The sequence below is a fragment of the Capsella rubella genome, unplaced genomic scaffold, assembly GCF_000375325.1.
Source record: "Capsella rubella cultivar Monte Gargano unplaced genomic scaffold, Caprub1_0 scaffold_8, whole genome shotgun sequence".
Lineage (NCBI taxonomy): Eukaryota > Viridiplantae > Streptophyta > Magnoliopsida > Brassicales > Brassicaceae > Capsella > Capsella rubella.
The window spans coordinates 9,992,526-10,006,170 of record NW_006238916.1 but is presented as its reverse complement, the minus strand read 5'-3'; the positions used below and the strand labels follow the sequence as shown (position 1 = coordinate 10,006,170).

At 41.6% G+C, this 13,645-nt stretch overlaps 2 protein-coding genes and 1 pseudogene across 2 annotated transcripts; 2 read left to right on the top strand and 1 right to left on the bottom strand.

Moving 5' to 3' along the window:
* The first annotated feature begins 2,854 nt into the window (after positions 1 to 2,854).
* On the top strand, positions 2,855 to 6,903 carry LOC111829029 (annotated as a pseudogene).
* A 1,498-nt stretch (positions 6,904 to 8,401) lies between these two features.
* LOC17876883 (probable serine/threonine-protein kinase BSK3) lies at positions 8,402 to 11,506 on the top strand. The gene is made up of 10 exons (XM_006280310.2): positions 8,402 to 8,658; positions 8,752 to 8,960; positions 9,068 to 9,203; positions 9,515 to 9,648; positions 9,753 to 9,858; positions 9,955 to 10,040; positions 10,168 to 10,356; positions 10,450 to 10,614; positions 10,795 to 10,908; positions 10,994 to 11,506. The coding sequence occupies exons 1-10, from the start codon at positions 8,577 to 8,579 to the stop codon at positions 11,240 to 11,242; spliced, it is 1,470 nt and encodes a 489-aa protein (XP_006280372.1). The 5' UTR covers positions 8,402 to 8,576; the 3' UTR covers positions 11,243 to 11,506.
* Positions 11,497 to 13,284, bottom strand: LOC111832595 (nucleoplasmin-like protein ANO39). Its single transcript, XM_023789937.1, has 2 exons — positions 12,602 to 13,284; positions 11,497 to 12,029 (listed from the first exon to the last, which is right to left on the bottom strand). Exons 1-2 carry the CDS (start codon positions 13,087 to 13,089, stop codon positions 11,807 to 11,809), a joined length of 711 nt encoding a protein of 236 aa, XP_023645705.1. The 5' UTR covers positions 13,090 to 13,284; the 3' UTR covers positions 11,497 to 11,806.
* Between the last annotated feature and the right edge of the window lie 361 nt (positions 13,285 to 13,645).

Below are 13,645 nucleotides of genomic sequence, written 5' to 3'. Positions count from 1 at the left end.
TCAGATATTTATACAACTACAAACACAAGAAAAGAAATGGATAGTAGTATTGTGCACAAGTATCTTATATTCTTATCATTGGTCTTTTATGTCAAAACCCTCTAAATTAAACACTAGTATATATCCACATTATACGATTTCTAACAAAAATTTATCTGAGCATGCACACTACTCAGCTTCCGATCCCTTTCAAATGAGAAATAGTGACTTTTAAGTTACTTCCCATTATGTAAGTTGTTAATATCTAAGCATGTAAAAACTATTGCTATGATACATATAGAGCTAGCAATTTGCGTTATTGAAATATATTTTGTTTCAAAGCTTATGATTGGCACCCTATTATAGGTTTGTTTCGTATGTAACTATAATATATGTGCCGAAATTTCGTTAGTGGGTTGGACATTATCTTGAGCCAAGAGTCGAGAAGCAAGTTTTTTAAAACATGAAACCTTTCAAACACAACGCTCCTACCATTTGGCTACACCAGCTAGCTCTACAATAAGAATATGATTTCATCTTCCAATATTATATGAGGGTAACCTATACAAACCTAAAAGTGGAATCTGGGGCTAACCATGAAGAATCAATCAAGGAATGGCCAGGCTCTTAGGGATTCTGCTTCCTCGGAGGATGATGAACCAGTGCGCCTCCCTGCCTTGGACAATTCTTCCCTGCGACAGCGTTTCCGTCTCACTCTGGTTGGACGTGCCTTTCACACCTCTGGAAGAAGTATGGAAGCTTTTCTGGCCTTTATGCCAAGTGCTGGAATCTGGGATCTTGAAGGTAGAGTCCGAGGTTTTGACTTAGGTAATGGAAGATTCCATTTCAACTTTGAAACTGAGGAAGATCTGCAGAAGATTCTAAGGAAGAGACCTTGCCATTTCAACAAATGGACCTTCTCTCTAGAGAGATGGGAGCTCAACTTCCAAGAAGACCTCCTAAACTTTGTCCAATTTTGGGTGAAGATTAGAGACCTCCCCTTGAGATGCTGGGTGGAAGAAGCCTTCAGAGGCATAGGTGTTGCCCTTGGACGAGTTGTAGAAGTTGATGCTTCTGATGCTCGTGTTCTGGTTTCAGTCAATGTCACTCAGCCACTGAAGTTCAAAAAGAAGGTGGTGCTTGACAATGGTGAAGAAATCTGGGTATCTCTCTCCTATGAGAAGCTTTATCGGTTCTGCTTCTCTTGCAAATTGATCTCCCACGAAGATAGGGACTGCCCCCTCCTTTCAGAGCAACAAAGACGCCACAACAGAGAGAGGCGAGGGAATGCAGGACATTTTCCCACCAAAGAGCTGGCTGAAGGCAGAATTGAACATCGACCTCGTGAAGGAGACCTCCGAGACTCGATCCGTAACAGAGATCAACCTCGCCAGCTAGGAAGAGAGGTTGGTCACCGGTCTGGTCAGGCGCGCTCGAGGGATGCTGGAGACAAAGCTCCCACTTCAGAGAATCCAGCTCCTACACGTCATGTGAGAAGAAGCCTTTATGGTTCCACTTATGCCCCTCATCCTTCTGTGCAAAGGAAACCGGTCTGGCAGTGAGTTGGTGGCGATGCTGAGCCACGGGCACCCTCTCACAGAGAATCCTCAATCCAATCTTCCTCAGGGTCGAAGAAACGGGATGAGAGAACTGGTGATGATGCTTTCCGCCATAGGAGGAATGACGAGTCTGGTCATGCCATGTTGCATTATGGCAGCGAGCATCGTAGGGGGTCTTCTCGCCGCCGAGAGTCCCCTCTGCGTATCCGATCTCCGACAAGAGAAGATCCTTCCCACGAGAACTGGCGCAGTACCCGAAGACCCCCCCGTCATGTCTCGAAGCGTGTAGCGTCTCGCTCCTCCCCAAGTTCTGCTCTTGCTAAGGGCAAAGGAAAACTTGTAGAAGATGACTCCAAGGAAGCTGAGGACGAGGATATGGAAGAGTTGAACTTGGCTCCAGCCAATTTTGAGTTTGGCTCTGGTTCAGGCGCAGGTAATGAAGCACAGCAGGGCAGAGGCTACCCAACTCAACCCTCTCAGCAAGCTCCGGCATCTCAACTCACCGCCGGCTCTAATCCCCAAGCTAACGACGGTGCTCCTCCGGCTTTGGGAGATGCGATGGCGATTGACGCACAGCTGTCTGATTGGGAGGTCGAAGAGAACCGAGCCAAGGTTTCTAAAGAGATCAATCTGATTCAAGGGATTGAATCTATCCCCTCTGACTGGGGGAACCTCATTGATGAGGATGATTCTGATAAAGAGATCACGGAAGCTGGTGTCCGTTTGATGCATGAGTTCGAACAAGAGATGATTCTAGATGGCCTTCTCGAGAACGATGACCTTCTAGGAGAGGATTTGATGGCCGCCGAGTTCATGGGTTCCGGTGGGTCTGATGATAGTAAGGAGAAGACAATTACGGAGCAGGCGATTCCGATTGTGCATCATGAAGCTCCAGCCCCAGCAACCTCCCAATCTCCGACGAGCAAAAGACATCGTTCGCCAGATGGGGAGAGGAGAGTGAGAAAGCCAAAACAAGTGGATCCTTCTGGGCCTAAAATTTCTGGAAAAAGTCCATCCAAGAAAGCTCTGGTTTTGGGGCCTAACTCAGCTGTGCCCAAACGCATTCCCCCAAGGAGCCCAAAAGCTGTTGTTGCTGTGTCCAGGAAGCTAAAGGTCTTCCATGGCAAACCATCGCCGAAGAAGAAGGCTCCCACTACCACCAGAGGACGCCCGGGAATACCACGTCAAGAGAACACCATCAACAACATCCCTCCGAGGGAGGAGGTCCGTCACGAACCAAAGAAGAATTCCGATAATCGCAACATAAAAACGAAGGAAGGTGTGGTGGAGTCCCGGATCTCCCCCGACCCCCCCGCATGAGGACGCTAGCATGGAATTGTCAAGGGGTGGGAGCCAAGTTGACTCGCCGCCGACTGCGTGAGATGTGTCGTATGTACTCACCAGGTTTTTTATTTTTATCGGAAACGAAGAATGACAAATCTTTTCTGCAAGATGTGCAAGATGATTTAGGATTTGAAAATCTTCAAACCGTCGAGCCAGTTGGCACTAGTGGCGGTTTAGCTTTATTGTATTCGAATGATTTTCCGGTTAAGTTTCTTTTGTTAGATGACCGGTTAATTGATATCGAAACTATTATTAATGGAAATCGGGTCTTTATGACATTTATTTATGGTGATCCTGTTGTTTCTAACCGGGAATACGTTTGGGAAAGACTCATGCGTATTGGTGTGGTGAGATCCGAACCTTGGTTTATTATTGGGGATTTCAACGAAATAATTGGAAACCATGAAAAAAGGGAAGGAAGAAACGATCAGAAGCCTCCTTTTTACCTTTTCGAGCTATGATCGATTCATGCGGGTTAATTGATTTTCCATTCCAAGGAAATCAATTTTCATGGATAGGTCATAGAACAAATGGTACAATAAGATGCAGATTAGATAGAGTCATGGGAAATGAAGAATGGCATAATTTATTTTCCCACACAAATGTGGAGTATTTAAAAATGTGGGGGTCTGACCACCGTCCCCTTTTGGCTTCGTTGCTCTCTAAACCAAAAAAGATGCGAAGAAAATTCATGTTCGATAAACGCTGGATAGATAAGCCAGGACTCAGTGAAGCAGTACTAGAAGGATGGGGAGGAGAGGATGGTAGTGTTGAACGCTCAATTTACCAAAAAATCCAAAACTGCAAACGAGCTATCTCCATATGGAAGAAAAATAATCCCTCAAACTCAGAAAAACAGATTAAAGAGCTCCAAGCCAAAATTGATGAAGCTTATGAGGACGATCAAGCTTCCACAGAAGATCTCCTAGCTCTCAAGTGGCAATTGTGCGAAGCTTACAGAGAGAAAGAGGCTTATTGGCAACAAAAAAGTAGGGAGTTATGGCTTTTGGAGGGAGATAATAATACAAAATTTTTCCACGCTTCCACTAAGCAAAGGAGGGCAAGAAATAAGATTACTGGCATTCTCAACCAGATGGGAGTTTGGGTGGATACCGAAGAAGGAATAGAAGAAGTGGCGGTAGAGTACTTTAGTCGCCTCTTTACATCCTCAAATATGAGTGACCCATCGATGGCCATTAGAGATGTACCCACTTTGGTTACTCAATCAATGAACGACTCCCTCACAAAGGACATCTCAGAGGAGGAGGTGAAGCGAGCCTTATTCTCCCTGAATCCAGGAAAGACCCCAGGTCCAGATGGGATGACTGCCCTATTTTTCCAAAAATTTTGGGCTACAATAAAAGACGACCTTATTAAGACGATTCGTAATTTCTTCAGCTCAGGTTTCTTTGATGCAAAACTCAACGAAACCAACATCTGCTTAATCCCAAAAGGAGAAAGACCTCGTGTAAGCTATAAAGTGATCTCCAAGGTCTTGAGTCTTCGGCTCAAAAGTTTTCTTCCGGAACTTATATCTAAGACACAGTCGGCCTTTGTGGCTGGGAGACTAATTACAGACAATATCCTTATTGCTCAAGAAAACTTCCATGCCCTTCGTTCAAATCAGGCTAATCGGACTAAGTTCATGGCGATCAAAACCGATATGAGCAAAGCTTATGATAGGGTGCAATGGAACTTTTTACGAGCTCTGATGGAGAAAATGGGGTTTGATCAAAAGTGGGTGGGATGGATAATGCATTGCATTTCCTCCGTCTCATACCGAATTTTGATCAACGGAGATCCCAAAGGGAGGGTTAGACCAACAAGAGGTATTCGACAAGGGGATCCAATCTCTCCGTACCTATTTATTCTATGTACGGAAGCTCTTATTGCCCAGATAAGAAGGGCTGAAGAGGAGGGAAAAATTCAGGGGCTCCGCATCTCTAATGCAAGTCCAAGGGTTTCACACCTCCTGTTTGCAGACGACAGCCTTTTCTTTTGTAAAGCCGACCCCCAACATAGTAAGGAAATTATAGATATAATTCGCCGTTATGGGGATGCTTCGGGACAAGAGATCAATTTTGCAAAATCTTCCATCATGTTTGGAAATGAGATCCCGGCCCTCCTCCGCCAAGAGATTAAAACCATTGTCGGAATATCCCAAGAAGGTGGTATGGGAACTTACCTTGGCCTCCCTGAAAAGATCCATGGATCAAAGGCACAAGTGTTTTCGTTTGTGCGGGATAGACTCCACAAAAGAGCAACTATGTGGACCTCCAAGTTCCTCTCCAAAGGAGGAAAGGAGGTCCTATTCAAATCAGTGGCGCAAGCAATTCCGACATATGTAATGTCGTGCTTCCTCCTACCTAAAGCCATAACCTCCAAGCTAAGTAGTGCTATTGCTAACTTTTGGTGGAGTAATAAAGCTGAAAGTCGGGGTATGCATTGGCTTTCTTGGGAGCAAATGTGCACCAGCTTTGAAGATGGTGGACTAGGATTCAGGACCCTCGAGGAATTCAATCTAGCTTTATTGGCAAAACAACTGTGGCGGGTATTAAGATTCCCAGATTCCCCCTTGAGCCGTGTGCTGAAAGGACGGTATTTCAGATATTGCAATCCATTTGAGATAGAAATATCAAATCGCCCTTCTTACGGCTGGAGGAGTATGCTATCGGCGAAACATATCCTCAAGTTTGGAATTCGCAAGACTATTCGATCCGGATTTGATACTTACATCTGGACTGATCCTTGGATCCCAGATAATCCACCGCGACCACCAAAGGGTTTATCTCAATTTCGCGATCCCCTTGTGTGTGTAAATACATTGATTGATTTTAACACAAAAAGGTGGAAACAAAACAATCTTCGGGAGCTTTTTCCCCCGGATGAAATTACCCTAATAATGGGAATCAAACCGAGCTTAAAAGCATCGAGGGATGGTTATGCATGGACATTAACAAAGTCCGGAAATTATTCCGTTAAATCTGGATACAACGTCGCGAGATCAATCTCTCGTCCTGATTGCGACCCCCCTGTTCAGGGACCTAGTATTACGACATTGAAGGCGCAATCATGGAAGCTAAAAACTACACGAAAGTTAAAACATTTTGTGTGGCAATGTTTGTCTGGATGTTTGGCAACTTGTCAACGTCTACATTATCGCCATATTGGCAGAGATAAAGGATGTCCTCGGTGTGGAGCGGAAGAAGAATCAATTAATCACATGGTTTTTGAATGTCCTCCTGCGAAACAAGTATGAGCTCTTTCTGCGATCCCCTCCCACCCATTGGTGTTCCCTTCCTCCTCCCTATTTAGCAATTTAGACTTTTTATATGGGAGAGGCAAAGACTTTGGTGCACTCGAGTCAAATTTACGTGTTTTTCCATGGATAATGTGGTATATCTGGAAGGCGAGAAACCTACAGATTTTTGAGAATGTCTCTGAGTCCCCGCTAGAGACCTTGGAGAAAGCACGGCAAGAGGAAGATGTATGGCGAACGGTGCATTGTAGAGAGGCCGCCACCGTGCACACCCCATCGCCTTTACTCAACTCTCTCCCTCAAGATCTCCCGATCTGCTTTATAGATGGATCTTGGCACGATAAGGAGGAAAGAAGTGGACATGGGTGGATTGTCTCGTTTGGAGGACGAACCCTGTGGCTTGGCCTGAAAGGATCTCGACGAAGCCTCTCTCCTCTACATGCCGAGTTAGACACCCTTATTTGGGCTATGGGCAGTTTGGTGTCACTTGGCTTGACTAACGTTCATTTTGCAACGGATTGCTTGGATCTCCTCGCAATGATCGCACATAACGAGGATTGGCCCGCCTTCTCCTCCGAGTTGTGTAATTTCAAGAGTCTTAAAGATAGATTTGTTAGTTTCAGTATTTTTCATATCCCTAGAGGGGATAATGTCCGTGCCGATAAACTTGCGAAATGTGCAAGGGCACGTGGTTTTTGTTTTTCCCATATAAGCTCGTCGGTCCCTTTATGGCTCTCTCTCGAAGAGAGTCATTCCCGATAACTTTATAGTTGGGGTTGATTGACAAAAAAAAAAAAAAAATACAAACCTAAAAGTGGTCCAGGCTTGGTCACTTTAAGAGCATCTTAAATTAGGCTTAAAATGTGTCCCCCAAAAGACAACAAACATCTCCTTGGCACACGCGTGAAGTCATCTTCTTCTCCTTCTTCTTCTTCCATTACATTACTACTAGTCTACTACTTTTCTTTTACCATATTTATCACCCAAGATCCTCTTTGTCTCCACCAACCAACATTAACTTTTCTTATAAAAATACTACTTATAATTGTTTTAAAACAAGCAAAAAGTTGGTTTCGAATACGTAAACACATATCATGAGTACTAGGGGGAAAGCTTCACAACGATTACATTTTTTTATAAGAAAAAACAGCTTTGCAGTGTAACACATGATATTGATACATACATATATGATAATATGAATATGATAGTAGCATACAATACGATACAACATGTCACAACTACAAAAAGCTTTTGACTTAATTTGCATATAAAATTGCTTCGTGGACCTCTTTCGTTCTGTTGGGTCACACCGGTCTGCGTCATTTTAGCTGGAAAGTTTTTCGCTTATTGGGTTCAAAACGCTTTTATGCTAATATAACTAAATGAAATACAAAAGTGAAACTGTAACATTGTTTTATCAATTCAATATAATATACTTCGTCGATCAGAACCCGCATTTTAAGAACTTTTGGTATAATATGTAACAACACACATAATTAGGAGTTAAAGAAAAGCATCATATGTTTTGGAGGGAGTGGAGCAATTACATTACATAGAATTAACTAAATATGTAGTTTAGGCTGCTCCAATGAGTAAATCACAACTGACTCGATTAGATATTTATTGTTATGCAATAAGTATAATACTATGAGATATCATAAAGTTCATAACTCACTTAAATTAAATGCAACTTTTTATAGAGGTATAAAACTAGTAGTAGTACCACTGCCACTTTAATAGTTTAGTTCATTCATACTCTCACACCCACACGCATGCACCACATGGCTTTGACCCTTTTCTTTGACCATTCCACTTTACGATTTTGTCCCTTGATTTAGTTAGTAAAACTTCGCCTTGAGTTTACTTACTAATGTGCAGCCTTGTCTAAAGTCTAAACCAGACGTTTCAGAGTTACTTAAGGTCGTCGTCGTCTTCTGCTTTGACGACCAAAATTTAACACACAAAAAAAAGGAAGAAAACGTCGGTTTCTCAATTAATCTGTGTTTTCTATTTTTTTCTAATTTGGTTTTGTCTTTTTAAAGAAAAATACAAAGTAAAGAGAGAGAGAGAGACATTGGATCCAAGTAAAAAAAAAACAATTGATTGTTCAAAGTCTAATGAAAGGTGCTAATTAATATTCTCAATTTCTGGTTTTATCTTTTAATTAATCAATCTCACACCACTCACTGTCTTCTCCACTTCGTCCGCTATATAAATTTTCTCACTCTTTTTTAATTTTCTCGCAGATTCCTTTCTATACCCGGAAAAAAATAAACCTTTTTTGCTCCTCTCTCTCTCTCACTCGACTTCTCTTCTAAACTCTCAGAAAGGGACTGAGAGACTCACCAAAACAAAAAAAAGGGTTTTTGCTTTTCGGGTTTTCAGGGAAGAAATCTGTTATTAGATTGATCGAATAAGCTTTCGAAAAGCCAAAAATGGGACCTCGTTGCTCTAAGCTATCTCTCTGTTGGTGGCCGTCCCATCTCAAACCAACTCACCACGAAGCTTCTGATCTAGGTTTCTTTCTTTAAAGTCTCTTCCTTTCTTTCATTTTCTCTCTCTCTCTCTCTGCTAAACCAAGTTTGAGTTTTTTGTTTTTGGTTCCGACAGAGAACGGTACGGACGATTTGCCGTCGTTCACGGAGTTCAGTTTCGACCAACTACGAGCTGCTACTAGTGGATTCTCAACGGACAGCATCGTCTCTGAACACGGGGTTAAGGCTCCCAATGTTGTGTATAAAGGCAGACTTGAAGATGACCGATGGATCGCTGTCAAACGCTTCAATAGATCCGCTTGGCCTGATACTCGTCAATTTCTTGTACGAGCTCTCTTAAAATTTTGATTCCTTTGCTCATTCCCCTTGATGTGTTTATCATTTGGTGGGGATACTGTTGTTGTTTACTGTTTCATTTGATTGATCTTTAGGAGGAAGCCAAAGCTGTGGGGCAGTTGAGGAGTGAGAGGTTGGCGAACTTGATTGGATTCTGTTGTGAAGGAGATGAGAGATTGTTAGTTGCTGAGTTTATGCCTTTTGAAACTCTCTCTAAGCATCTCTTCCACTGTAAGGCTGGCTTTTCATCTTCTTTTAAGAGATTAGCGACTGTTTACTTTGAAGATTCTCTTTTCTCTGGTCTCTATGCCATTTAGTTTTAACTTCTAACAGTGTTTGTGCGATTTAGTTGGAGATTTCTGTTTTTGGTTCTATTTTGCTGAACAAAAGACTAAGACTTGAATGTTTATATTTCATTTATGATGAAAGAATCATTGTTTTCGTTAGCACTGGTGTGAGATTTCCATATTTGGCTATAAGAGATAACTGTTCGCAAAAGAGTGGTGGGTGGAACTTACTAATGTGTGATAAACGATATGTAGGGGATAGCCAGCCAATGAAGTGGTCTATGAGGGTGAGAGTGGCTCTGTATCTTGCACAAGCACTTGAGTATTGCAGCACCAAAGGTCGAGCGTTGTACCATGATCTTAATGCTTACAGGATCTTGTTTGACCAGGTCCATGTCGAGCTTACTATCATCTCTAATATCTCTTGCTTGTTGTGATTCATGTAAGTTGATGTTTAGGGATTCTGATAATGTTTCTATAATCTTAATCACAGGATGGTAACCCGAGATTATCTTGCTTCGGTCTTATGAAGAATAGTAGGGATGGGAAGAGTTACAGTACAAATTTGGCTTTCACACCTCCTGAATACCTAAGAACAGGTCAGTGACTGATATGAGATGCAATGGCGTCAAGTTTGCGTATCATGTTTAAACAAGTTATCACACTGATATGCTGTGTGTTTATTAATCTCTTAGGGAGAGTGATTCCGGAGAGCGTGGTCTACAGCTTTGGAACGCTGTTGCTAGATCTTCTCAGTGGCAAACACATACCACCAAGCCATGTTAGTTCACCAATCACCAAACATTGATCAACTTCTCTTCGGGAGAAGTTCTAGATCTATCAGCTTCATATCCTTGAACCCAAAACATGTAACTGCACCATTCATATGCTCTGCCATTGTTCTGCAGGCGCTTGATCTAATTCGTGGGAAGAACTTCCTGATGCTGATGGACTCGTGTCTTGATGGTCATTTCTCAAACGATGATGGAACCGATTTGGTTCGCTTAGCTTCCCGTTGTTTGCAGTATGAAGCTCGTGAAAGGCCAAATGTGAAATCTCTTGTGTCTTCACTCGCTCCTCTTCAGAAGGAAACTGATGTATGCGGTCACTAAATCACCTTCCTATTATGTGTCAACCATTCAAGTCTTGTCACTCTTTTGCTTATCTGGTATCTCTGTTGTTATCTTCAGGTTCCGTCTTATGTGTTAATGGGGATTCCACATGGAGCTGCTTCTCCAAAGGAAACAACATCACTGACCCCTCTTGGCGACGCTTGTTCAAGACTTGATCTCACTGCGATACATGAAATTCTTGAAAAGATCGGATACAAAGACGACGAGGGGGTAGCAAATGAGGTATGTATTTGAACATGATGCATCTTCATCTTCTACGAGGTCAATGACCTGAAAGTGTGGAGCTTTGTTACAGAAAACAATACAGCTCTTCATCTTCATTTTCTGTAGTTTCCATTGAGATCATCGTCTATATTGTCTGATAAACTTAACTAGATGATCGTTGTTTCACTTCTAATACAGCTCTCATTCCAAGTGTGGACCGACCAGATTCAGGAGACTCTAAACGCCAAGAAACAAGGAGATGCTGCATTCAAAGGCAAAGACTTCGTCACCGCTGTCGAATGTTATACGCAGGTATGGAACATAAAGTCGGTTACTTTCTTGAAACAAGAAAACTCCACTCAATCTGTGTTTCCGTGTTCTCTGATTATATCTGCAGTTCATCGATGATGGCACAATGGTATCGCCAACAGTTTTTGCAAGGAGGTGTTTGTGTTATCTGATGAGCAACATGCCTCAAGAGGCTCTTGGTGATGCAATGCAAGCGCAAGTAGTGTCTCCCGAGTGGCCAACGGCTTTCTATCTTCAGGCGGCTGCACTCTTCAGCCTTGGAATGGATAAAGACGCTTGTGAAACCCTAAAAGATGGAACGTCCTTGGAAGCCAAGAAACAGAACAATAGAAACTGAAAACTTCAAGTGTATAGGTTTCTTCTCTCTTTCGTCTTCTCCATTTTCTGATTGGATTCTGAGAGCCTCATTGTCTTTTTTTCTTTCTTTCTTTTTTTTTTTTCTTTTCTTGAATCATTATCTTGAATTTGTGGTTTCCAATTTGAAGATATGATTCAAATGAATCTTGAATCAAGAAAAAGGGATCTTTCTCATTTAAAAGTCCAAGATCCTTAAATGTGATTTCTTCTTTGAATATAGCTAAAGAGTGGCGATTAAACCCAACTAATGTCCAGTATTTATCTTTTACCATTCTTCAAAGGCAAAGGTGTTTGTGCCTGAAATCAAAAGAGCTAAGCCCCTCTTAATTACAAAGATGTTTCACCAAGCCGGAGTAGAACAATATGATACAAGATGTAAATCTCACGAGTCACAACAATCTAAACACTACCAAGGTATTACAGCTACAAAACGTGTGAACAATCAAGCAACAGGAGGGATTGGATCCAGCAACTGCAAGCAGCTCAAGAACAGGAGAAGAGTGAGCGCGTGCAGGTGGGCGAAAAAGTGAGATGGGAAATCGTTTCACTTAAGGACTTTGAAATGAAACAACCAAGAAACAATGAAGGCGAAGACCATCGCTGCAAGTAAGAAGTTCATAAAAGGACGACCATGCCAGATTCCCCGTGGCTCTGTCTGAGTCTGAGGTTGTCCTGCAGCTGCTTGTGAATGCATAGAGGCAATACTCTCTGGGTTTGACTGTTCGCCAGCCACGTTTACAGCCATTGCGCCACATATCTCACATGTCCTGCTCAGATTCATAGAACAATATGACAAATGCCTTATCAGTATAGCACTTCGCTTCAGCTTCTAAACACAAAAGATATAGATCTAACTCACTGCCTAAGACAATATAAAACAGAATCTAAACAGAGATATGGTTTTAATTGTGATTGGTAAGAATCTACCAATCACAATGTCACAGCAAAAGAGACTGCAAGATTCTCAATGCAGTTGCAAAACCAAGCGTTCATTTATCTTTGGAAGCAAATTACAGGAACCAGACTGAATAAGAACATAAAGACACAAGTTGACAACACATGAGACACAAGTTGAATAATTGGTGGCCAAAAAACTGTAGATTCCAGCTTCAGTAGAGACAATCTTTATAAGAAGTAATCATATGGATCTCTAGAAATCAGACAAGGAAAAAAAAGAAAAATTCTCCAAAGTACATAAAAGCAAATACTTTTGTTTCCTCATAAAGTTCCATCCTTTACTAAATTCTGTTTCTATTTCACAGAATCTGTAGAATTTTGCAGAAAAGAGTAAGAAAAAAATGAGAAAAAGTCTTAGAAGAGAGAAAAGAAAGAAACTTACATGTTTCCTTTGATCTTGAACCAAGTCTCAGCACACTTGCTATGAGCTACACCCAAATCACCTTTACAAGAGCAACCTAATTGCAAAGGCAAACCATAATACTCTTCTTCTTCGTCTTCATTTTCTTCATCTTCATCAGAATCAGAATCATCATCATCATCATCTTCATCGTCTTCATCTTCATTATCTTCAGCATCTTTGTTAGTCTCTAAAGGAAGATGACAGATCCTGCAATCTCTACCACCTTTCTTCTTCTTCTTCTTCTTCTTCTTCTTCTTCCTCCTCCTCTTTCTCCTCCTTGTCCTCCTCTTATTACCACCGGAATGCAGCTTTTTCTCCGGAGCAGGAACACAGCCGCTCTCTAAATCGACCTCAGACAAAGAATCCAAGTCGGAGGAGGAGTCACCGCCGGCGCTAATTTCGACGGAGTATGGGGAGTCTCTAGGATTGGCCAAATGGTGATGAGATCCAAAAGCAAAAGAAGGCATTCTCTTCTTTTTTCTTTTTTTTTTTTGGCTTGGAGGATTAAAGCAAAGAGGAACCAAAGGGGTCACTTAGCTCATGGGTTTTACGAGGAGAAAACAAAAAATATAAAAAGAAAAACAAAAAGCTAATTTTGTCTTGAAGGGTTTATTGCAAAAAAAAAATGATAATTTTGTTTTTTAAGTTTTAGGTTGCAGAGAGAGAGAGAGAGAGAGAGAGAGAGAGAGAGAGAGAGAGAGAGAGAGAGAGAGAAGAAATGTTGGAGAAAGAGAAAGGAAGAGAGGAAGCTTTGGACAAAAGAGCAGCTTCTGTTCTGTTCTTTTTTTTTTTAATGGGAGTGTTGTAATAATGAATTATTATTTTTGTTGTTTAATTAAAAAGAAAAGAAAAGAAAAAAGAAAAATTACATGTTGTTGTTGTTGTTTTGTTTTTGTCTCCCTCAAGTTTGGAAGATATTTGAAAAACAAGGTTTGGTTTTGCTTTCTTTAACATTGTTAGATCCCGTGGTACGGATTCTTAAAACTCATGATTCTCCATATGAAATCTCCCACTTAATTTTCT

What these genes read in the sequence shown, in the direction of transcription:
- LOC111832595 (XM_023789937.1), bottom strand. Translation starts at nt 13,089, where the DNA reads ATGCCTTCTTTTGCTTTTGGATCTCATCACCATTTGGCCAATCCTAGA. An exon ending in TTCAAGATCAAAGGAAACAT is followed by an intron (nt 12,030 to 12,601) that starts GTAAGTTTCTTT and finishes GAATCTGAGCAG; the next exon opens with GACATGTGAGATATGTGGCG.
- LOC17876883 (XM_006280310.2), top strand. Translation starts at nt 8,577, where the DNA reads ATGGGACCTCGTTGCTCTAAGCTATCTCTCTGTTGGTGGCCGTCCCAT. An exon ending in CTGATACTCGTCAATTTCTT is followed by an intron (nt 8,961 to 9,067) that starts GTACGAGCTCTC and finishes ATTGATCTTTAG; the next exon opens with GAGGAAGCCAAAGCTGTGGG. An exon ending in TCCTGAATACCTAAGAACAG is followed by an intron (nt 9,859 to 9,954) that starts GTCAGTGACTGA and finishes TTAATCTCTTAG; the next exon opens with GGAGAGTGATTCCGGAGAGC.